Source organism: Haliotis rubra, unplaced genomic scaffold (genome assembly GCF_003918875.1).
Source record: "Haliotis rubra isolate DU_JTF1 unplaced genomic scaffold, ASM391887v1 Scf991, whole genome shotgun sequence".
Classification (NCBI taxonomy): domain Eukaryota; kingdom Metazoa; phylum Mollusca; class Gastropoda; order Lepetellida; family Haliotidae; genus Haliotis; species Haliotis rubra.
The window spans coordinates 253222-277452 of NW_025767736.1; the positions used below are offsets into that span (position 1 = coordinate 253222).

The following is a 24231-nucleotide window of genomic DNA, read 5'->3' on the forward strand; positions in this document are numbered from 1 at the left end:
CAGTTAATCCCACAAGCCTTACTCTCTCCGCTACCACTACGACAGTGGCAGATCCTATTGGGACTACTCACATCAGCTCAAGACTTGACAGTCAGAGGCAGGCTTCAATTACGTCCGTTACAAGTCCTCATCAATGCGCATCTCGAGGACCCTCTACCATTCAGTCTACCAGATCACGCCAAACCTCATCTACTCTGGTGGACCAAGAGATTGAATGTTTATGTAGGGCGCCTCCTTAATAGAGCCGAATCGAAACACATCTCTACGAGACGCCACTACTACAAGGTTGGGGAGCCCACTCGCCAACAGGACAGGGCCAGGCCTATGGAGCAATCAAGAGAGCAAATGTCACATAAATCTGCTAGAGATGCAAGCAGTCATAAACGCCATAAGTCACTGGAGCAACCTACTACAGAACGCTCAGTTGATGATTCACACAGACAATTCGACAGTGGCATTTTATGTGAACAAACAAGGCTCAACAAGGTCACCGAACCTACTGTCTCTATGTTTCCGATTATTCGATCTAATCGACAATCTAAACATACATGTCAGAGCTTGCCACATTCCAGGAGCAAAGAATGTATTAGCAGACGCTTCTCTCGCCACACCTACCGTCGCCGACAGAATGGATGCTCCACACAGAGATATTCACTCAAATAATCATGGAAATAGGATCTCCACTAGTAGACCTATTCGCCACTGATTCAACAAACAACTGACAACATTTGTATTCGCCAGTTCCAGACCCACTAGCATGGGCAACGGACGACTAAGCATATCGTGGAGGGACTCAACGCCAGACGCTTTCCCGCCACCAGTGTTAATCCCAATAAGTCTTACGAAAAATCAGTCAAACGCAGAGCCTCCATCTGATTTTAGTCGCGCCCTACTGGCCAGCGAGAACGTGGTTTCCAAATCTTATTCAAGAAATCGGACAACCAATTCTACAACTTCCAGAACGCTCGAATCTATTGATACATCCGCACACCAAACAAGCGCACGGAAAACCAGAAGTATTCCAACTTCACGTATGGATTGTATCAAGGCATGTCTGAATAAGAGAGGTTATTCAGCCAGAGCGGCAAAAGCAGTCACGCTGCCCTGCGTAACTCAACTCGCAACTTATACGATGACAAATGGCACAGTTTTGTCAATTATGCTGCAAAGAAAGGATTTACAGCCAGATATGCTACTCATCCTCAAGTGGCGGACTACTTATGTTATCTACGACAAACTAAGAATCTAAAAGGCTCAACTTTGTCCACTTATCTTGCAGCAATAAGCTCTGTCATAACTATGAGAACGGGCGTCAAGTTAACAAAGACCCCAGAGTTACTCGCTTTGCTACGAGCATTCCGATTGGAGGATCAGAAACGGAAGTTTCACGCTCCAGCTTGGGATCTAAATATAGTGCTCCAACACCTCACAAGTGAGGCTTATGAACCGTTAGAATCTACATCGTTTGAATCACTGACCCAGAAAACATTGTTCCTGTTAGCACTAGCTACGGCTGCCAGGATGTCAGAGATTCAAGCTTTGGATTACGAGAGAACACGCTTTGATGATATTCATAACATTGTTCATCTGGGACTACGCTGGGATTTTATAGCTAAGAACCAATTGCCAGGTCAACCAGACAGATTATTCCACGTCCCAGCTCTCTCATCCATACTTGGACCTCATGATACGATGGATCTATCACTATGCCCAGTAAGAGCACTGAAAATATATCTCCACCGATCCAAACAGAGGAGAGCAAAATTCAAGAGATTATTTATCCCTCTATCTACAGCTACGCAGACGGAAGTCTCAATGCACTACTATCTCCATTTGATCAGAACTGTCATACCACGTGCCTACAAGGCTGCAGGACTCGACCCTCCAAGAGCATCTAATCCTCATGAAATTAGAGCTTAGCATCAACACTTGCTCTACACGGCAACTGCTCTTTGAATACCATAATGGAGGGTTGTTTGCCAACCACTATCTGAGAGATATCACCACCGAGGACGTCTCAGGTATCCACCATTTCGGTCCCATGGTCCTCGCTCAACAGTTGATAGTTCCTCGGAGAAGATAAGTCAATCTTACAGATTTTATACTTATCTGATATCAGTACTAAATAGCTACATGCTATATATATATTTTGCTTAAGTTCAATCTATTATCTTAAGCTCAGTACTATGGTTATTATATCATACAATATATTAGCTAACAACTCTAAGGAGTTTTGCTATTATATTTAGCTTAAGTTTCATCATATCTTAAGCTCAGTAATATGGTCACATTTTATAAATGTATTAGCTAACAAACTCTACGGAGTTTTTGCTATTATATAGCTTAAGTTAAATTATATCTTAAGCACAGTACTATACTCATATAGCTTAAGTTTATGCATATCTTAAGCTTAGTACTTTGGTTACTTCATAAAAGTATATTAACTATAAACTCAAAGGAGTTTATGCTATCACATTAACAACTTAAGTCTACTAGTCTTAAGCTTTGTATTAATGTTGTATATACTTTATCATAATAATTATATTGTAATAACCTATATATGGCAGCTGATAAGTTAGCAGCAGGAATTCATCAGTTCAGTGCCTTTATGAAGTTCCTATAGGGTTATTACAGTCATTACAGTTCAAATCACTAATTATCCAAATCCAAAGTATTATATATTCCCACCTCCATAGCCGTCGGATTCTACAAGCAAATAAGCATGAGTCAGGATAAGGAAAAATATGTAATTTTCTGAGTAAAATTGATATTTTATACTTATCCTGACTCATGAGGTAAGCCCTCCCATCCTCCCCACATAACACTTTGGATTTCCCTGTAAATTCAAGTGTTGGGCTCGCTATAAAAGGAGAGAGTGAGGCACATGGCGGGAGGTGGCGCTCCTCGCTCCCCGCCATGAGGGGAAAGATAACTCGTGGTGAGTACTAATTAGTGATTTTACATTGAAGGGAACTTCATTTGGGAGATACAAGTGTTCCACTGTGTTCGCAAAGAAGAAGAAGACAAGCAAATAAGCATGAGTCAGGATAAGTATAAAATATCAATTTTACTCAGAAAATTACATTGTTTGTCCTATGCAGGAAGTGATAGACCTGACAACAGAGCTGATAGTTGGCAAACTAACAGCAGCAGCTGATGGGGATGAAGGCCATCATGATGGTGTTGGTGAGGGAGAACCTACTGTGTCAGAACACAGCTGGAGTGTGGGGACAAGTGCTCAGCACATTCAGGAATGTATACACAAGTAACCTATCTATCAGAAACACTGCGTTCTGAATACAGTTAGACTAGACAAGTATTTGCCACTTTGTCATTGACAATATCTTATGTGAGATATTGTCAATACTCCAATAATTGTTAATGACATTTAGCTTCAGATAATAGCAGATTATTAATATTTAGACAGCCTATAGCCTTGAATGTCACCTTTTCAGACACCTCAACATTAATGTATTCTTGCTTTTTCATTTCACCAGATACTCCTGCACTAATGTATTCTTGCTTTGTAGACATCATTTCCCCAGATACTCCTGCACTAATACATCTTCACCTTTTGTACTGTATTTGTTCTCACCATTAAATACATCACCTCCACAGAGACTCCTGCACTTGTTTATTCAGCACATCTGCTTTGTTTTGCCAGGTACTATGAGGCCTTGATTGATGAGATCCTGGATGACGGGACATGCACTATCACGTTTGATGACTATGGGAACACAGACGTTACACAAGTTAGTCAATTTTTCCCTATCGCTACTCATGATTATTGCTTATCTCCCCTTTCTCCTGAGGTATGATGGAAACCTCCGTCCTATGTTCCCAAGTACAGTAAGTACACTTACTGTATTATCCAAGATGACGATATTGATACCTTAACCATTCCGCTGATGAACCGATATCTCAAGTGGCACATGCCTTGCAGTCAGCCTTCGCAAAGGCTACTAAGGCCAAGGGGTTACCAACACCATCATTCAACTAGAAGAAGTTCCCACTTCACAATATGGAGGTCTTCAACAAGGCACCAGAGATCAATGAAGACTACTCCCTTAAGAGCAACTCCAAGATGAAATCCTACAGAGAGGAGGATAAAAAGCTGGCTCAGCTAGATACTACTACCAGAAGTCATATTTATTGTAGCTGGACGATCAAATGTCAACAAACTGGCATGCTTATTTCACCTTATTCCATGCGCGTACATCTTGCACTTACCATGTTCGTGAGGGTACGCTTTTCGCTCCAACCATGATAGCATCAACTTCACATTATTCTCAACAATCACTAACTGATTACCGCCTCGTCATCCATGAACCGCTAATTTACAGTAACATCAGTGAAAACGTGTGTGAAATGGCATGCTTATTTCACCTCATTCCATGCACGTGCAACTTCCACTTACCATGTTTGCAAGAGTCCATATAGCCTTAGTGTTGATTTCACATTTATAGAGTAAAACCTGTAATTAAAATTACACAATGCCAGGATATATTTCTTTTGGTAAAATAGTAGTTTTAGATATTATATTTTACCAATCACTGCGTCAGAATTCATCCTGTTATACTACCAGTAGATCACCGGGAAACGTGTCACATCTGATTACTATTTCCAGCTCTATATACGAGACAAATACACACGGTAATCTTACTTGTCAACAACCTGTCTAGTGATGTTAATTGCAAATTTGACGTCTTCAGTGTTGTTTTATCTTGTTCGTTCACTTGAAATGATACGATGTCATTTTCTTACTGGAAAGAAAGTTTAACAAAAGTGTTACCCGTAGATAAGCCGACACCCTTCTACAGGCTGCTTATTATCCCCCGAAACGCGTTTTGCGGAGGGTATTAAAATGGACTCCGTCTGTCCATCCGTGCACGTTTGTCTTTTCCGGAACAGAACTCTAAAAGCATTCAATATTTCATCACCAAACTTGGCACATACATTGATCTGGTGGTGTACTGGTGCCTTTTGGCAGTTTTGGAATTCTGAATAAAATATTTTTGGCGTTTCCATGACAACAAGTTCGACTTAGACTGAAATTGGTGGTAGTGCTCTCTTCCGGAGCAGAACTCTAAAAGCATTCAATATTTCTTCACCAAACTTGGCACATAGATTGGTCTGGTGGTGTACTGGTGCCTTTTGGTAGTTTTGGAATTCTGATTAAACATTGGTGGTTGTGTTTTTTCGAACGCTTCCATGGCAACAAGTTTGACTTAGACTGAAATTGGTGGTTGTGTTCTTTTCCGGAGCAGAACTCTAAAACCGTTGACTATTTCTTCACCAAACTTGGCACATAGATTGGTCTGGTGGTGTACTGGTGCCTTTTGGTAGTTTTGGAATTCTGAATAAAATATTTTTGGCGTTTCCATTGCAACAAGTTTGACTGAGACTGAAATTGGTGATAGTGCTCCTTTCAATGCTCTCCTTCCACTTTTCTATATACACACCTAAATATTTGCCATAATCATAACTCGTAGACATAATCATGAAGAGTATTTTGCCATTGCGGGGGATATTGATGACTTTGTCTTGTTTGGTCTTAAAAATTAGGCTTATCTATGGTAATATACAGTAGCTTCGTTTATTGCCCAGAACATGGCCAGCTCGTAAAAGGCCCATTTGGTGAAACAAAATATACATATTCATTTTCTGTCAGCTACAGTTCATTTTTTAGGCATGAGTAGACACAATATGATTGTGATTGCTGTGAATAATGCGGACCCAAATTATAACTGCCAGTTGTCTTGTGATCTGAGTTAAACGCGATTGGGACCCCATTGTGGGGTGTCAGCTTATGTACAGAACATACCATTTTGATACTGATTTCAAGGGTCCAGTTTGGGGGTCGTCTTATCTATGAGATCAGCTTATCTAGGGTAATATATGGTATGCCGAATACTTTGAAGAACCCTCAGACTGAGACCTGGTCCAAAGGGGAAGAATCTCTTCACATCAACCGACCGGTGTTAGAGGCAGTTATGAGAGCCATAACTCACTGGTCCCACCTCCTCAGAAACGAGTTCCTCATGATGCACACTGACAACACAGCAGTGGCTTTCTACATAAGTCTGCAAGGCACGACAAGATTGGAGCCCCTGCTAGAACTAACATTGCGTCTCTACAAGTTGACATACAGTCTTAACTTAGGAATAAAGGCCAGGCATATTCTTGAGCCACCAACGTATTAGCAGATGCATTGTCCAGACCAAACAGACCATCCCCAACAGAATTGATGCCACATCCAGAGGCTTTACAACTGGTGATGCGAGAACAGGGTTGTCCGCAGATAGACCTATTTGTGACAGGGTTCAACAGTCAATCAACCTTTGTCTCACCGGTTCCAGATCCACTAGCCTGGAACCTAGATGCCCTAGCAATATCATGGGAAGGTCGCATTCCCACCACCTGTACTTCTACCAAGAGTCATATGGAAGATCACCCAGATGAAGATCCTGAGACTACTGGCCATCATGAACATGGTTTCCAAACCTCATCAGACTACTCGGACAGCTAAGTCTAAGACTCGCAAACTGGCCCAACCATCTCATACATGCTCAAACAAGACAAGCTTATGCGAGTCCAGAAAGGTTCCAGTTAAACGTATTATGAACGGCCTTACCAGAAGAGGATATTGAGCTAGAGCAGCAAACTCCGTCACCTTAGCTCTCAGATGATCTACTTGAAATCTTTATGATAACAAGTGGAAGAGCTTTCACCAGTTTGAAACCGGGAATGGTTCTCAGCGACCAGGGCTATGTATCCTCAAGTGGCGGAGTATTTGTCATCTTAGAGTTTCCAGACATCTTAAAGGCTCTACAGTGACTACGTACCTGGCAGCCTTAAGTTCGGTCCTCACTATGAATTCAGGGCTGAAGCTCACCAAGGTCCCGGAACTTGTCGCACTGCTGAGATCCTTCAGACTAGCAGAGTCTATTTTAGACCGCGCCCTTGCACCATTGACGCATAGTAGTAAAAAAATGACGCACTATTCCTTGACCTCTTGGGACCAGTTGGCAGACCACAAAAATAAAATGACTCGTAACGATCATGCATAAACATACCTTGCCAAACTTTCCAGTATTTTCAACTTGTTTTCACACAGCCCAAAACGTTGTGAAACATATATCAAGAAGTTGTTATCCATAAGATTTGTCTTGTATTACTACATCAACTGTCTAAATGCCTTTGAAGAATTTCATCAGACATCTACATTGAGATGAAGCAGACTCCTCAACTTCAACTCAGCCACCAACTCCAAGATTATCAAGATGAAGAACCACCTCACCTTCCTACTCTGATGCAGAACTAACAACATCGTACCTAATGGACTCCAATCTCCTGTCCAGACCTGCACCCCATCCATCTCGAAAATTCTACAAATCAAGCCAGCAGCAGAATCCTCAAGTTCCAAGTCCAGCAACTGAGACAGAAGAAAGCCTCCCTGGAGGATAACCTTCACAGATCTTCAGCCAATCTACAAGCCACCTTCAGCCCTGACCTCCTGCAGAAAGTCCAGTCACTGACAACCACCAGCAATGCATCCCCCATGATAAGATGAAACAACGCCAGACCAAGAAATTCAACAACCTCCAGCAGCATGCACCAGCTCACTCATCCCATTCCAGCGTCGCCACCATCAGCCATGAAGCATACTACAAGAAAACGTAGTCAACCTCAGCTCCAAACCACTGACGAGACATCCTCCTTTCAAAAAGCCTGAAATTTGTCCCCACCTGCAGCACAATCAAGTCAGACAAATTCATCATCAGCATCGAAAGCAGCCTCCAACAACTGGCACCCAGTCGCAACGTAGATTACCTTCAGCACCAAATAGCTCACCTCATCAAACAGTCTCCTAAGGAACGCAGCAATCTCTCATTACAAGAAAAGAAGGCCATCCAAGAACTCCGCAACGATAAGACCCTCACCATCACCGAAGCGGACAAGGCGAAGGCAGCAGTCATCATGGACACTCCTGAATTCCATGACCTTGTGAACAAAACCCTCAGTGACACCTCAACCTAGATTATCAGGCTGAATGGTCAGCTATGATGTTAACTTATTTACAAACATTCCATTATATGAAGCTCTTGACATTCGCTGTGCAAAATTAGACAGTTGTATTGACACAAAACTCAGCATAGACAGTATAATTGAATTGGTATCCAGCTGTTTTCAGACTTCATATTTCACATGGCAGAACAACATCTATCAGCAGATTCATGGGCTCCCTATGGGTATCAGTTGAGAATGCCATTTCATCTCTGGAGGAAGTTTGTGATGAAAAGGAACACAGAAAACCTAACTACTTGGATCAGCTGCAAATTGATGGAACACTTAATGAATGAGGAAAGGCTCAGCTCAAGTCCAATCATCTCCTGAAAGGAAGAAATGTCATTGAAAATATCAGAAATAACTTCATACAAGCAGTAATACTAAATCTTGAGACAACATTTCCAAACAACAGTATATATGCCTTTGGTGTACTTGGTATGTGTTCAGTTTCATTTTTCACAAGTGACCTGGAAATGTGGGGAAATCTGAAATTAGGGCAGCTCTTGGAACACTTTGGCAGTGACAAATCACGAGTTGTTGATGCTGATGATGCACGGGTGGAATGGGGAAAACCGAAGAAGCTAGTTGTCAACTCAGGTTGTCCAAGAGATAACATGCAGAATCTGTGGAGTTTAATACACATCTATAGTCCATTTGGTTTCAAATGAGAACCATGAATGATTAAATATCTCTAAATATTGATACATAAGACACATGGTCCTGAAACCTCTGTACCCAACAGGATCTCAAATCTGTCATTTTTTTTTATCATTTGCGGAAAAAGTTGTTCAAGAAACCATCATATAATATTAGGCTATTTTGACGCTTCACACTGAGGGGTGAAAAACGGCTGGTGGAACGGCACCAGCACACATTCAGGTGCAACTCAGCACAACAAGGTAGACAACCTCAGCTAGTCAGGTGCTGTTCCATCAGCCAGTTGTGACCCCCCCCCAGTGTGAAGAGTGAAAATGGCACAAAATTACATGATAACAGCATGAAACAACATTTTCCGTGATTGATGAAAAAACGTCAGATTTCAGATCCTGTTGGGTACAGAGGTTTCAGGTCAATGTGTCTTATTTATGTTTTGTGCACTTATCCCAGTTTCGAGTTATTTAATCATTTGTCGTTCTCATTTGAACCCAAACGGACTATACCACTGTCAAGATTTTCCTAATCTACTGATGCTTGCTTCAGATGCACTCATAGCACCTATCCACACATCAGACTGTGAAACGGGTTTTTGTTCCCAGAATTTGATGAAAACCTCTAGGAAATCAACTTTATGATGAGAATCTTGATGGAACTGCGACTCATAGCTGTTGAAGGTTTAAGGATTAGGTATTTTAATTTTGAGGTCAGCCTAAGTGAATGGAGATCAGTCAAACAGAGAAAACTGTTTCACAAGATGTAACACTCTTCACAATGCTCTGACCTAGTCACCCGGTCTTAGCAAAATAAGTTACTGTTTTCTACAAATTTAAAATTGAAACAGACTGTTACTGAAATATAAGTTGCAAGTCAAGATATTAACTTTTATGGTCATCTCATTAAATTAACAGTGTTTGAATTAAAAGTTAATACAACTGAACAGCTGTAATTCGAATGATAAAATCATTAGAATTACAGAGTGAATGAATAATCTCCCTTGATTTTTCTCATGACCCACCTACAATGGCAACTGTTTCATTACCCATGGGCCCAGGGCCAACTTCATCTGAAAAGTAAAATAGAAACTGGACTAGAAGACCAGTTGAAGAAATTTAAAGCACCACCATGGGACTTAAATTATGTCCTTCAACATCTTACCAGCAATGAGTACAAACAGGCAGACTTTGAGCTACTTATTCAGAAGATTCTATTCCTCCTAACACATGCCACCGCTGCCAGGATATCTGAGATCCATGTGATTGACTACAGCTGAACTAGATTTGATTCTGGTGATCATCCAGCTGTGCATCTCGGACTCACATGGGACTTCATTGCGAAGAACCATCTACCAGGACAACCAGATAGACAATCCCACATCCCTGCATTATCATCCATACTCAAGACTTGACCTTTTGTCCATCAGAGCATTGAAAATATATCTGAAAAAAAACCTGCTGTGAGGAAAAGGAAGTTTAAGAGACTCTTCATCACAATATCACCCGCTACATCTGCTGTAGTATCCAGAACACCAGTCTCCTGGCTGAGAGCAGTGATTTTGAGAGCAGGACTGGATCCACCTAGGGCCTCCAATCCTCACGAAGTCAGAGCCATAGCGTCCATACTAGCTCTACACGACAACTGCTCTATTTCGTCATTTATGGAAGTATGTTTCTGGAGATTGGACACTGTCTTCACTAACCTCAGGGACTTTGCTACAGGGGATGTTTCCAGATGTTTCGGGACCTTGGTTGTAGCGCAACAGTTGACAATTCCATTTAGAATAATAATAATACTTTATTGCCCGACAAAGGAATTCCCTTTACAACAATGAGGCATACAGCATGGTTAAAACAAATTAAGCAAGGAACAAGGATCACCTTAAACACACAGATAAACAGGATGAAAAGGATAACCAGTGTATACTGTAAGAGACTAGTAGTCAAATGCATTTAAAATTGTGGCTGGGTCTAACATTCATTTAAAAGTCTAATGCTAACAGGTATAAAAGATGTTTGGGACCTTTTTGTGCAAACTTTAGGTACGAGGAATCTACGTCCAGATGGTAAAAGTTTAAAACAAGAATGTAAATCGTGAGACGGGTCGGATAAAATTTTGTTCGCAGACATTAAAACACGATTCTCATACATATAACAAAGGGGGTTAAAATTCATGCCGACAATTTTTGAACAGATGGTTACAACTTTTTGCAGTTTGTTTTTGTTTTGGAGAGAAAGGGCACCGAACCAACATTGAACAGAGAACAGTAAAATAGATTGGATACAGCAGTTATAGAAAACATTCAAAATGGTATTGTCAATGTTAAAAGATCTGAGCTTTCTCATAAAATACATCCGTTGTTGACATTTCTTGTATATAGCCTCGGCATTTTGAAAGAAAGTCAGTTTACTGTCTGATAGTTCCGAGATACTTGTAATCCGTGACAGTCTCTATCGTTTCACCATGGATTTGCAGAGGGGCACAGTTTGAATTTTGCCTGAAGTCAATTACCATCTCTTTGGTTTTTCTAGTATTAAGCTGAAGGAAGTTTCTGCTACACCATGTTGTAAATTTATTGACTTCAGACCGATAACCTTCTTCAGAGTCTGTCAGGAGAGCGACTAGTGCAGTATCATCAGCAAACTTTACTGTTGAACAGTTATCCTTGCTGCTCCTGCAATCGTTGATGTACAGAATGAACAATACTGGAGAGAGGACACAACCTTGTGGGGCGCCAGTGTTGATAGGAGTGACGTCGGAAAGCACATTGTTGGCTTTAACACATTGGGTTCTATGGGAAAGGAAGCTTGATATCCACCTGATGATATAAGTGTTCACGGAGAGGTCGAGGAGTTTCTGAAGGAGAATATTCTGCTGTATGGTGTTGAATGCAGAAGAGAAGTCGACGAACAAGATGCGAGCGTAGGAGCGTGGTTTCTCAAGGTGTTTGTACACTCTGTGTAGGAGACTCAGTGTGGCGTCCTCTACTCCATGCCGTGCCTGGTAGGCATACTGAAGAGGATCCAGTTTGTGTCTGACGTCATTGAGGAGAAAACTGAGAATGATTCTCTCAAAATACTTCATCAGCACGGACGTAAGCACTACAGGTCTATAATCATTCAAACAGGATGGCTTGGGTTTCTTTGGCACAGGGATTATTTCAGATAGTTTCCATAACTTAGGGATACAATGGTTATCCTTGGAGCGTTGAAACAACGTGCGGATGATGTAAGCCAGCTGATCACGGCACTCTTTGAGAACAATACTGTCCACTTTATCTGGTGGCCCTGCCGACTTCCGAATGTTAATTTTCCAAAGACAACGGGTGACATCACTTTCCGAAATGATGGTGTCATTGTCCTGGTGAGTCAACTGATTAAGGATGTTGTTTGTTTCTTGGGAGAAGTCATGACAGTCAAATCTGGAGTAGAGGGAGTTTAGGTCATTGGCAAAGGTCTTGTCGTCATCTGCACGTATTACTTGTTTAACACCATCGCATCCGATCATCCTCTTGACAGCTTGCCAAACTTGCCGTAGGTCATTCTGTTTGAACTGAGACTCAACCTTGTTCTTGAACTCATTCTTACACTGATAAACTTTCCGATTGATATCCTTTTGAACGTTCTTCACCCTGACTTTATCATTTTCTTCAAAAGCTCTCTTTTTCTCGTTTAGTAAGGTTTTTAGCTCTCTTGACACCCACATACTGCTGATAATGAGGTAACGCTTTCTTCAGCATACAGACAAAGTCCCCAAGAATGAGCTTGGGTGCTTCTGGTGAAATGTTTTCCAGCTTTTGCACGTGGTGATTGATTGTTTCTGCGGCTTGGTTGTTGTTGGCGCATGGGGGAATATACACTAGTACGACAAACACCTGCCCAAACTCTCGTGGTAAATAAAATGGCCGAAAAGATACAGACAAGAGTTCAATGTCTTTTGTACAAAATCTGTCCCTGACTATAACATTACTACACCACTTTTTATTTACATAGATACACACACCCCCTCCAATCGATTTTCCTGTGTCCTTCGATTGGCGGTCTTGACGTAGGGGTGTACCAAATCCATTCAGCTTCAACACAGAATCATCAACACTTTCACTAATCCAGGTCTCTGTGAAGCAAAGTAGTCAACTTTCTCTGTACTCGTAGATGTATGACACACAGGCGTGTAGTTCAGAAAGTTTGTTTTCCAGGGATCTAGCATTGGAGAGTAGGATTGTGGGGAGGGGTGGGCGATAACTACTTACCCATAATCTCATAGATTCATAGACATCAGGTTACTCTTCCATAAACACCGACAGAGAGTCCATGTCCCCTGTTTTACTAGATAAATCAGAGCATGAGTGCTCTATTTTTAACATATGGATCGAACCAAAATAAGTGAGAATATAATTCTTTGCAAGTCTTAAAAATATACAACATCTAACGATTTACTTCTTTTTTAATTAAGAGTAGGTGGTCCCCCACATATTGACGCAGTAACCTGAAGATTTGAAGAGTTCCCATGGGGTGGATTGAACAGTTTTATTGTAATCCAATAGATGGCTGACCCACTATCTATCTGTTTGATTCAAGCAATAAGTATGAATCAGGACAAGGAAACGCGTATTTTTTGTGATAGAAACTCATAATCTGAATGCCCTCCCAACCATCCCCACTTCTCCACCATTTGGTTTATGCAAAAGAATTTCCTTTGGCTTTGGAGAGAGTGACAAGCTGTTGGCAGTCACATGGGCCGCTTGTTATTGCAGGCGAGGGAGAGGCCCCATTTGGCGTGAGCTATTTTTATACTTTTCATGGGAACATAGGACAGAGGTTTCAGGAGAAAGGGGAGATAAGCAATAAGTATGAGTAAGTGAGTTTAGTTTTATGCTGCACTCAGCATTATTCCAGCTGTATGGCGGCAGTCTGTAAATAGTCTAGTCTGGACCAGTCAATCCAGTGATCAAAAGCATGAGCATCAATCTGCGCAACTCGATTCAACGACGTGTCAACCAAGTCAGCGAGTCTGACCACCCGATCCCGTTAGTCACCTTTTACGACAAGCATGGGTTACTGAAGATCAATTACAATTACTTAGTATGAGTCAGTATAACATGTCATTTTTATCCACACAAAAAATATGTTTCACAGGACTATGGTACCTGTAATAAGGGTTTAGGTCTATTGTGTGTGTACTGCTTTCCACTAAAGTATAATTAGCAGCTGTGCTGATCTATTTGTACTTGTAGCCACATGAGACATAGAGATTACTAAACGAGTGTCTGTCAGATACCATTTATCTTACGAGTTGTTTCAAAACGTATTTAACGAGCAAAAGCGAGTTAAATACGTTTCAAAACAACGAGTTGTAATATAAATGGTATCTGACAGACACGAGTACAGTAATCTGTTTCTTACACACCATAAAATCGCACCATTGTATGGTCAAATGGATTCAAATTTCATATGTTCTCATCGTAGGTGCGCAATAATACACAACACAACGTTTATGAATGAGTGACGTCACTTGGCTTCCTAATCACTACTCATCCCCATGGTGACCCTCCACAAAAAAGTTTCTGCCACCTCTTCTCATCATAAAGGCATTAGTGATAATTAAAACTAGATAACATCACAGAAAATTAATTAAACACTCTAAAACAATGATGTTACCGTGCAAATGTGAATGATTTTAATTCTTGCAAGCAAAAAATATTTGAGCGTGTGACGTCATCGTTATTGCTTGGTGGTTGTCGTCATCGGAAGATTGTTTCGGATATCTCTGCACACTGGGGATCTGTACTTGTGTACCAGTTTCTGTTCAATGTTCTCCCATCGACCGGAGCCAAAACTATTGAGTGTGTGTCATTAGGTGCACCCAATGTGCTTGAATGTGACATTGCTGAGGTTACGTTCACTGTCAATGGGGACTACTCTTCTTCGCCACATCCTTCTCGTTTTCCCGAGCCAGAAACTGCCACTTGGAATGTAACCGAATTTACGGAGTTGTCAGTATGAAATGTGAGTTAATTACATCCTGTATGTTATCAAGACATAAACTTTGCATTATCATGCGTCGAAGGAATATCTTGAGCAATGACTTATGTGTAGATCAACCGTTCCTGTACATGGGGGCGCGGTGGGCGAACTGGCTAAAGCGCCAGGCTAGTGATCCAGCGAGCTTGAGGTGACGGGATCGAGCCCACCTGTGACCGGGTGTAAAAACCTTGGAGTCAACTTTGTGTGCAGACTCTTTCAGTGTTGTCACAACCCCTAGTGTACAGTACACAACCCTGTGCACTTAAAAGAACCCACGAATCCGTAGGTATATGACCAGATGGTGGCCACATGAATACGTGCAAACACCCAGTTGCGGGTACAGCAACGTGCAGTGAACTTGGACAAAGTACTGTGACTATGTGTCCCAGTGCACCCAGCTGTGAATGGGTACCTCGTAAGGATGGGAATGCCACAATAACTCGGTGCGCCTAGTGGCTGCAAGAGTTTGTATGCTCCCCAGGGAGTTGAGATTGACAATACGATGTGCCGTTGAGATTGACATCCAGTGAACGAGGGAAAAACAAAGCGCCTTTGAGCAGCTGAGCGGAGCTGGATATCGGCGCTATACAAATGTATATATGATGATGATGATGATGATGTTTGATTGAATAGAAAGGACGTGTGCCGCCATTTGCACTCATGAAGCCTAGCAAAACGTTCCATGTTGATACATTGTTTCAACGAGTGTGTTTTTGTTCTGATTGTCATGAGAGAATTTGATAACATTGGAATCACATAATAGCTCGGAGTTGGAAGTGGGTCTTCATCATACTGTATCAGTGAAAAATGTCATCTTCATCAATGCATCAAAGAAACATCGAGGCACATCGATCTCACAATGGACAGGCACTGACATTATCGTGTCAGGTATTTTTGCTAGACGATACATGACACTTGTCACATCTCTCCAGTAAAAGTACCAATGTTGTACACTTTGAATATTCGAAGGGAATCCCGGTCTTAATTTGTAACGGCGATTTTCACATAACTGTTTACACAGGTATCACTGATTGTTCGAGCCATTTTGAATTCATGACTGGAAATCTAAAGTGTTAATAAAAGGAATTAGAAAATAAATAGATTTGTGTTATATTTATTCTAATTGTGTTTCATTGTATACATACCTGTTTATGTTACAATCGTAAAAATAACAGGTAGGTGTAAAGGGGTTATTTTTGTGCACGAGTAACTGGTTTCTGTTCGATTGAAGCCCAAGTAATTCTGTATTATATTTTACTGATGACTGCTTCAGAATTCGTCCCGTTATATTATTGTGCATGTTTGAACTTGTTCGCCGGGAAACATGTGCACAGCTGATTGCTTTAGTATCCTGGTTCAGTGCTACAGTAGTTATACCTGTAGTATCCTGGTTCAGTGCTACAGTAGTTGTACTTGTAGTATCCTGGTTCAGTGCTACAGTAGTTGTACCTGTAGTATCCTGGTTCAGTGCTACAGTAGTTGTACCTGTAGTATCCTGGTTCAGTGCTACAGAAGTTGTACTTGTAGTATCCTGGTTCAGTGCTACAGAAGTTGTACTTGTAGTATCCTGGTTCAGTGCTACAGTAGTTGTACTTGTAGTATCCTGGTTCAGTGCTACAGTAGTTGTACCTGTAGTATCCTGGTTCAGTGCTACAGTAGTTGTACCTGTAGTATCCTGGTTCAGTGCTACAGTAGTTGTACCTGTAGTATCCTGGTTCAGTGCTACAGTAGTTGTACCTGTAGTATCCTGGTTCAGTGCTACAGTAGTTGTACCTGTAGTATCCTGGTTCAGTGCTACAGAAGTTGTACCTGTAGTATCCTGGTTCAGTGCTACAGTAGTTGTACCTGTAGTATCCTGGTTCAGTGCTACAGTAGTTGTACCTGTAGTATCCTGGTTCAGTGCTACAGTAGTTATACCTGTAGTATCCTGGTTCAGTGCTACAGTAGTTGTACTTGTAGTATCCTGGTTCAGTGCTACAGTAGTTGTACCTGTAGTATCCTGGTTCAGTGCTACAGTAGTTGTACCTGTAGTATCCTGGTTCAGTGCTACAGAAGTTGTACTTGTAGTATCCTGGTTCAGTGCTACAGAAGTTGTACTTGTAGTATCCTGGTTCAGTGCTACAGTAGTTGTACTTGTAGTATCCTGGTTCAGTGCTACAGTAGTTGTACCTGTAGTATCCTGGTTCAGTGCTACAGTAGTTGTACCTGTAGTATCCTGGTTCAGTGCTACAGTAGTTGTACCTGTAGTATCCTGGTTCAGTGCTACAGTAGTTGTACCTGTAGTATCCTGGTTCAGTGCTACAGAAGTTGTACCTGTAGTATCCTGGTTCAGTGCTACAGTAGTTGTACCTGTAGTATCCTGGTTCAGTGCTACAGTAGTTGTACCTGTAGTATCCTGGTTCAGTGCTACAGTAGTTGTACCTGTAGTATCCTAAGACAATCATCCTAAACAGGGTCATCACATAAACATTGCTTTTTATCAGGGCTCCGGATAATTTTTCAACATCAGGAGTACATACTCCTTATATTTTCAATACAGGTGTACTTGAAAAAGTTAAGTGTACATTATGAGTACTGAATGGAATTTAAGGGAGTATCAACAATTCATATTTGCACCACAACTTTGCTACTCTTGTGTAAACAGGTCAATAAACAATGAAACAATACTTTTTTAGATAAATATGTCTGTAAATGATTCTAAGACCATACACCATTGCTGTGGTGAGTATCTGCTACGTTTTCTAAATTATTTCCTACCTTATCATGCACAGTTTATATCCGTACATATGCCAATATGGCCCTTATTTGGAGCCCTGTTTTTATAATCATCATTAATGATTTTGTCCATTTGTGAACAATATATTTTGTCATTAACAGACTGATATTTTCACATCCAGATATCTTCACTGAAGCCAGCTGATCCAAGTCAGTCACTGGACAGACAGACAGACAACAAGCCAAAGTCAAAGTAGGTCTGAATCATCTGAAAGAAATGTGAAACAGGATTGCTTTAAGGGTTTCTTCAGTTAATCACTGCCACTGCCACTGCTGCTAACAATTGTCAATGTGAGCTTCTTTTCTGGGACTTCTGTCATCTTCTAGCAATGTATAAGTCCGTTTGGGTTCAAATGAGAATGATGAATGATTTAATATCTCGAAATAGGGTATAAGTGCACAACACATAAATAAGACACATGGTCCTGAAACCTCTGTACTCAACAGGATCTGAAATCAGACATATTTTGATCGATCACGGAAAAAGTTGTTTAAGAAACCATAATGTAAAATTGTGCTATTTTCACGCTTCACACCGAGGGGTGACAAACGGCTGGTGGAACAGCACCAGCACACATTCAGGTGCAACTCAGCACAGCCAGGTCAGATGACCCCAGCTAGTCAGGAGCTGTTCCATTAGCTGTTATGCCAGGTTTATAGAATGGTTTATAGTATGGTCTTTCATTATATATATGTGTTAAAGATAAGTGATGACATATCTTCGATACGTTGCCCACATGTAATAAACCGTAGAGGCCATTTCAATGGCCAGTTGTGTCAATCACGTGACATCGGAATGCTGGACTGCTTTTTTCTATTTTGACTATTTTAAATTCGCTCGAAATTTTTGTCCTACAACAGTTCCTGCGCAGTGAATTGACCTCTCTGTATTTGTATTCATTCACTTCAAGGCTATATTTAGATCACCTTCAACAACTGCCAGTAAAACACTGTTATTTGTAATTAGGGCCTTCTGAATATCATTTCTAAGACACCTGTGTTGTAAATACAATATGACATCTACGCTTGGGTATTAATCTCTATATACTATACCAGTGAAGTCGGCGGTAATCAAAGGAATTATCAACCAATAGTTCTTATTGATTGTATGTATGATAACACAACAAATGTTGGGGACGTATCTATTGAAGACTGGTGATATATGAGGTTATTGTGAAACACATTTTGTCTGTACAGGATACAGGATAGTATTTTTATGACTTCAGAAGCTTTGAGAAAATGTCAGTGGAGGGGTTGTATACTGACATGTACTAAAACATCACCTGTATATAGACATGTACTGAAACATTATCTGTATATAGACATGTACTGAAACATCACCTGTATATAGACATGTACTGGAACATTACCTGTATATTGATATGTACTGAAACATTATCTGTATATAGACATGTACTGAAACATCACCTGTGTATAGACATATAAACATGTACTGAAACATCACCTGTGTATAGACATATAGACATGTGCTGAAACATCACCTGTATATAGACATGTACTGAAACATAACTGTTATATGGACCTGTACTGAACCATTACCTGTAAATAGACGTGTACTGAAACATCACCTGTATATTGACATGTACTAGAACATTACCTGTATATTGACATGTACTGGAACAGTATCTTTATATGGACATGTACTGGAACATTACCTGTATATAGACATGTACTGAAACATTACCTGTTTATTGACATCATTTATGTTTCAGGAAAGATTTAGCAGTACAACAGAGGGAATATAAGAGGAAGAAAGCTCAGAAGAAAGCCCTGCGAATGAAGATGTTAGAGGAAGAACGTGAGCAAGAGAAGAGCAAGTGGCAGTCATTCAATGCCAAGGTGATTTCAGGGCAAAACAAGATTCCAGACACTTGTATATCATTTACTTCACTGGTGCTAAACCAAAAGAAAAACTGTTGGGAGTTACGAGATATAACAACTGCTTTCCCATCGGCACAAACTGTTTATCATTCAATGTTTAGATGTGAAACAGCTTCTTTATTAAGCTCCTGCCACAAGTAATTTACTTGCAATAATACACCATAGCTGATATTGTCTGTGAATGACTTCATCAAACTGCCAGGAACAATTCAACTGCAAGTTATAAAATATTCAGGCTTGAGCACATGTGTATATTATTTGAGACATGCTTTGATGTGATTATTTAAGTTGAATATTTTTCTCACTTTGCACAATTTATGTGTTTAGTCTATGTCCATAGTCAAGGCTATTGTCAAAGTCCCTCTGTTTCCATGTTCATTGTCAAGGCTATTGTCAAAGTCCCTCTGTTTCCATGCTCATTGTCAAGGCTATTGTCAAAATCCCTCTGTTTCCATGTTCATTGTCAAGGCTATTGTCTAAGTCCCTCTGTTTCCATGTTCATTGTCAAGGCTGTTGTCTAAGTCCCTCTGTTTCCATGTTCATTGTCAAGGCTATTGTCAAAGTCCCTCTGTTTCCATGTTCATTGTCAAGGCTATTGTCTAAGTCCCTCTGTTTCCATGTTCATTGTCAAGGCTATTGTCTAAGTCCCTCTGTTTCCATGTTCATTGTCAAGGCTATTGTCAAAGTCCCTCTGTTTCCATGTTCATTGTCAAGGCTATTGTCAAAGTCCATCTGTTTCCATGTTCATTGCCAAGGCTATTGTCTAAGTCCCTCTGTTTCCATGTCAAAAGTCAAGGTTAAAGGTTATCATCAAATGAACATCTCTATTTTATTGTCAAAAGTTAAATGGAGCAATTCCACATGATTGGTTGTTGCTTTTGTTGTTTTCCCACTAGTACCTGGATGATATCCTAGAAGTCTTGACTGGGTTGCGTTCTCTGGTATATGCATCCTTTGGTATAAAATCACAGGTAGAATGACAGGTGGACAGCTGCCCAGTCCCTGTGTCCGTCGCGTTTGAGGGCCAGGGACTGACCACCTGGCAACAAGATGATATAATTAGATGTTTGGCATAAAATAGGAATCACTCTACATCAGTGCCCCTTTAAAGACACTGTCACAGTTCTCCCAAATATACACCTCTGTTTCCATGAGAAGGCCAGGGCAATTGTCAAGTTTTCCCCAGATATACACCTCTGTTTCCATGTGAAGGCCTCGAATTGTCACGGTTCTCCCCAGATATACACCTCTGTTTCCATGTGAAAGCCAGGGCCATTGTCACGCTTCTCCCCAGATATACACCTCTGTTTCCATGTGAAAGCCAGGGCCATTGTCACAGTTCTCCCCAAATATACACCTCTGTTTCATGTGAAGGCAAGTGTCATTGTCACGGTTCTCCCCAAATATACACCTCTGTTTCATGTGAAGGCCAGTGTCATTGTCAAGGTTCTAATCAGATTACAATTCTGTTTCAATTTTAAAAGTTATGGCTCCTGTCAAGGTTCTCCACAAACCAAAGAAGCATTGAAGACACACATGATTATAATCAAGTTATAGCCCACTAATACACAATGAAAGTGTTGACCTCTTTATGACAACATCTTTGAGGGGCATTTACAAGTTGAAGTACACTAATGAAGAAGTCGTTCGTCCATAAATTGTTATCCTTCTTTATAACCATATGATTCTCAGTGACTTCAATGAAGTTAGTTATTGAATACTGTTTTGCTGTTTCACTATTCCATGTTTTCTGGAATCTGATTATGTAAAATCAGTCACTGAAAACACAGTGAGTCTTCTGTATTTAGCAACACTATCAGTTGCAAAGATTGATCTGGTGTTATGACATGTTTATGTTAGATATATGTTTTCATGGAAATGTCACTTATGATGTATTTCTTATTGTCTGTATGAAGGGATTTGAATGGACTGGTACATATGGGGCAAATATTAGTGTGGAATATGACTTTGAAATGAAATAGATCAGGTAATTCAAAAATGGTATCACACAGTATTCAGGAAATTATAAGTAACCCGCTGTATCTCAAGTGAGTTAAATTTTATATGTAAACAGTTTTATTTGGCCTATCTTCAGACCAAGTGTGTATATCAATGGTTTTATGTGACCTTCTTTGCCTTTGTTACTCAAGGTAGTCCCCTTCTTGTTTTCACAATATTATGACCTTTTTCTTTTGCAGACATTTTCCAAGACAAACAAAGGTCGTGTCAAGAAGAGCATATTTGCAACCCCTGATGGGGACAAGGGCAAGGTTGGGGTCGGAACATGTGGAGTAGGGGGCAAACCTATGACAGCATATCAACACCAGGAAAAATGGAAGAAATGACACCCTTTCGGATATTAACGGAACTTTTGTCTGGTCTCACAATCCATGGAGAAAAGGAATTCTGGACACTGATGACTGTTCAGTTATGACTGTAAGCCATGAAACTGTTCATTATTCAGTGAGACATTTATGAGACATGAGACATCTTCAGTAGCAAACAGACTGTGACAACTGAGGATCTCCACTGATACAGGACTATTGTACACAAGGCATCCACTGTCCTGGTAGTGTGTTGTAGTGTTGTGACCCTGAGTGTTTCGACCTACTGAGGAACCAGATCCAAGTGATGCACTAATCATATGTGTGTACAGTCATCTTCTTATGCTAGACACAGATCATTTCACAGGGTTAATATCACTTAAAATGAACTGAAATAAATTGATTTTTATACACATTTTGTTTGATTAGTTGAAAATAATTATCATTGAATACCATTACTACTTAAAAGTACATGCTTTCGGATGCTTATAAAAGTGCTGTAAAGAAAAAGCTCTTACATTGTTGGTATGGAAGTGATAACAGCTCTGGGTTGTGATGAAAGGGATGGGACAGCTCTGGATTGAGATGAAAGGATGACACAACTCTGGGTTGAGATGAAAGGATGACACAGCTCTGGGTTGAGATGAAAGGATGACACAGCTCTGGGTTGAGATGAAAGGATGACACAGCTCTCGGTTGAGATGAAAGGATGACACAGCTCTCGGTTGAGATGAAAGGATGACACAGCTCTGGGTTGTGATGAAAGGGATGGGACAGCTCTGGGTTGAGATGAAAGGATGACACAGCTCTCGGTTGAGATGAAAGGATGACAGCTCTGAAGATGAAAGGATGACACAGCTCTGGGTTGAGATGAGAGGATGACACAGCTCTGGGTTGAGATGAAAAGGATGAGATGAAAGGATGGGACAGCTCTGGGTTGAGATGAAAGGATGACACAGCTCTCGGTTGAGATGAAAGGATGACACAGTTCTGGGTTGAGATGAAAGGATGGGACAGCTCTTGGTTGAGATGAAAAGGATGGGACAGCTCTGGGTTGAGATGAAAAGGATGGGACAATCCTGGGTTGAGATGAAAGGGATGGGACAATCCTGGGTTGAAATGAAAAGAATAGCACAGCTCTGGGTTGAGATGAAAAGAATGGCACAGCTCGGGGTTGAGATGAAAAGGATGGGACAGCTCTGGGTTGTGATGAAAGGGATGGGAAAATCATGGGTTGAGATGAAAAGAATGGTACACCTCTGGGTTAGGGCTTCCACGGGTACTCGAGTACTCGAGGACAAGTTGGGTTTAGCTGGACTCGAGTCCATTTTCTAGGACTCGAAAAGGGGAGATAACTCGAATTATTGGGTTACGTTGACAGACTGTCTGTCTGCCATGTGCTGAGGATGAGCGTCCGTTAATGTCTAATATTAAGATAAGATATAACTTTATTATCCCGGAGGAAATTCTTATACATCCAAACTGTCTCAAATTTAATGAATATATACACAGTTCACAAAAATATACACAATAATTACATGCACAAAACGAAAGCTATTTACACAATAAATCTGACATGATATAATTCCATTAACCACACAGGTAAAGAGGCTGAATAATTCTAGTTGTTATCACATGGTGATAATTCTAAATATTTGTTGCATTCACGAATACTTGATGGTATGAAAGTCTGTCGAGCTCTGTTTCTTTTGAGGGAAGGTAATCGACGGCAGCGTCCAGAAAAAAGTACTTCAAAATGGTGAGATGAAATATGTTAACTATCAAATCTAATTTTAGTTGCCTTCTTGACCATCGTGGCGCTCATAGATAAAGGGAATATACTCGAAATTTTGTCGGTAGTATTAACAATTTTGAAAAGTTTGTTTTTGTTGCGATCAGACAGGCCCCATACCAACATAGAAAATTGTAGGTCAACACACTTTGAATAAAGGTTTGTTAAAAACTGTCATTACGGTTTTGTCAATGACTTGACGATAACAAGGTTCAGAATCAGAAATTAGGCCAGTAACAGTGGCGTCATCTGCGAATTTCACAATAAACAAGTCATGTAATGACAATTCAATTACATTTGTGACGTCATTCTATTGTCTGTTCGCTCCATTACTTTTCAGGAATGGAGCGATGTGTACCAGTTGCAAAATAAAACCTTCATTTTGTCATTTTGACATTTAATTTTGATAACAGATATATTCCCAATACTTTGAATGTAATTTAAGTAGGGTAATACCCTAGTAACTCTCCATTCCTTAAAAATAATGTGCCTCGGCCTAGGGCTCTCACGAGGAGTACTCGGGTACTCGGGGCCGAGTCGGGTCGGGAAAAGCAGGACTCGAGTCCAATTGAATGGACTCGAGGACTCGCAGGGGAGATACCTCTAAACATCTCATGCAATCAAGATGGATGATCGTGAGAAAAAATCCAATGTCTGGACGCATTTTTATCTTGATTTAGTGGCCAAAATACGA

The 24231-nt window shown here is 40.6% G+C and overlaps 1 protein-coding gene across 1 annotated transcript in view; it reads left to right on the forward strand.

The window, feature by feature from the left end:
• LOC124265747 (survival of motor neuron-related-splicing factor 30-like) overlaps positions 1-22158 on the forward strand; it is a 91962-nt gene extending 69804 nt beyond the window's left edge. The window contains exons 3-7 of the mRNA XM_046700570.1: positions 3102-3253; positions 3659-3752; positions 17642-17712; positions 19253-19379; positions 21620-22158. Coding sequence (XP_046556526.1) covers positions 3102-3253; positions 3659-3752; positions 17642-17712; positions 19253-19379; positions 21620-21766 — 591 coding nt within the window. The 3' untranslated portion in view covers positions 21767-22158. The remainder of the gene's footprint in view (positions 1-3101; positions 3254-3658; positions 3753-17641; positions 17713-19252; positions 19380-21619) is intronic.
• Positions 22159-24231: the final 2073 nt, after the last annotated feature.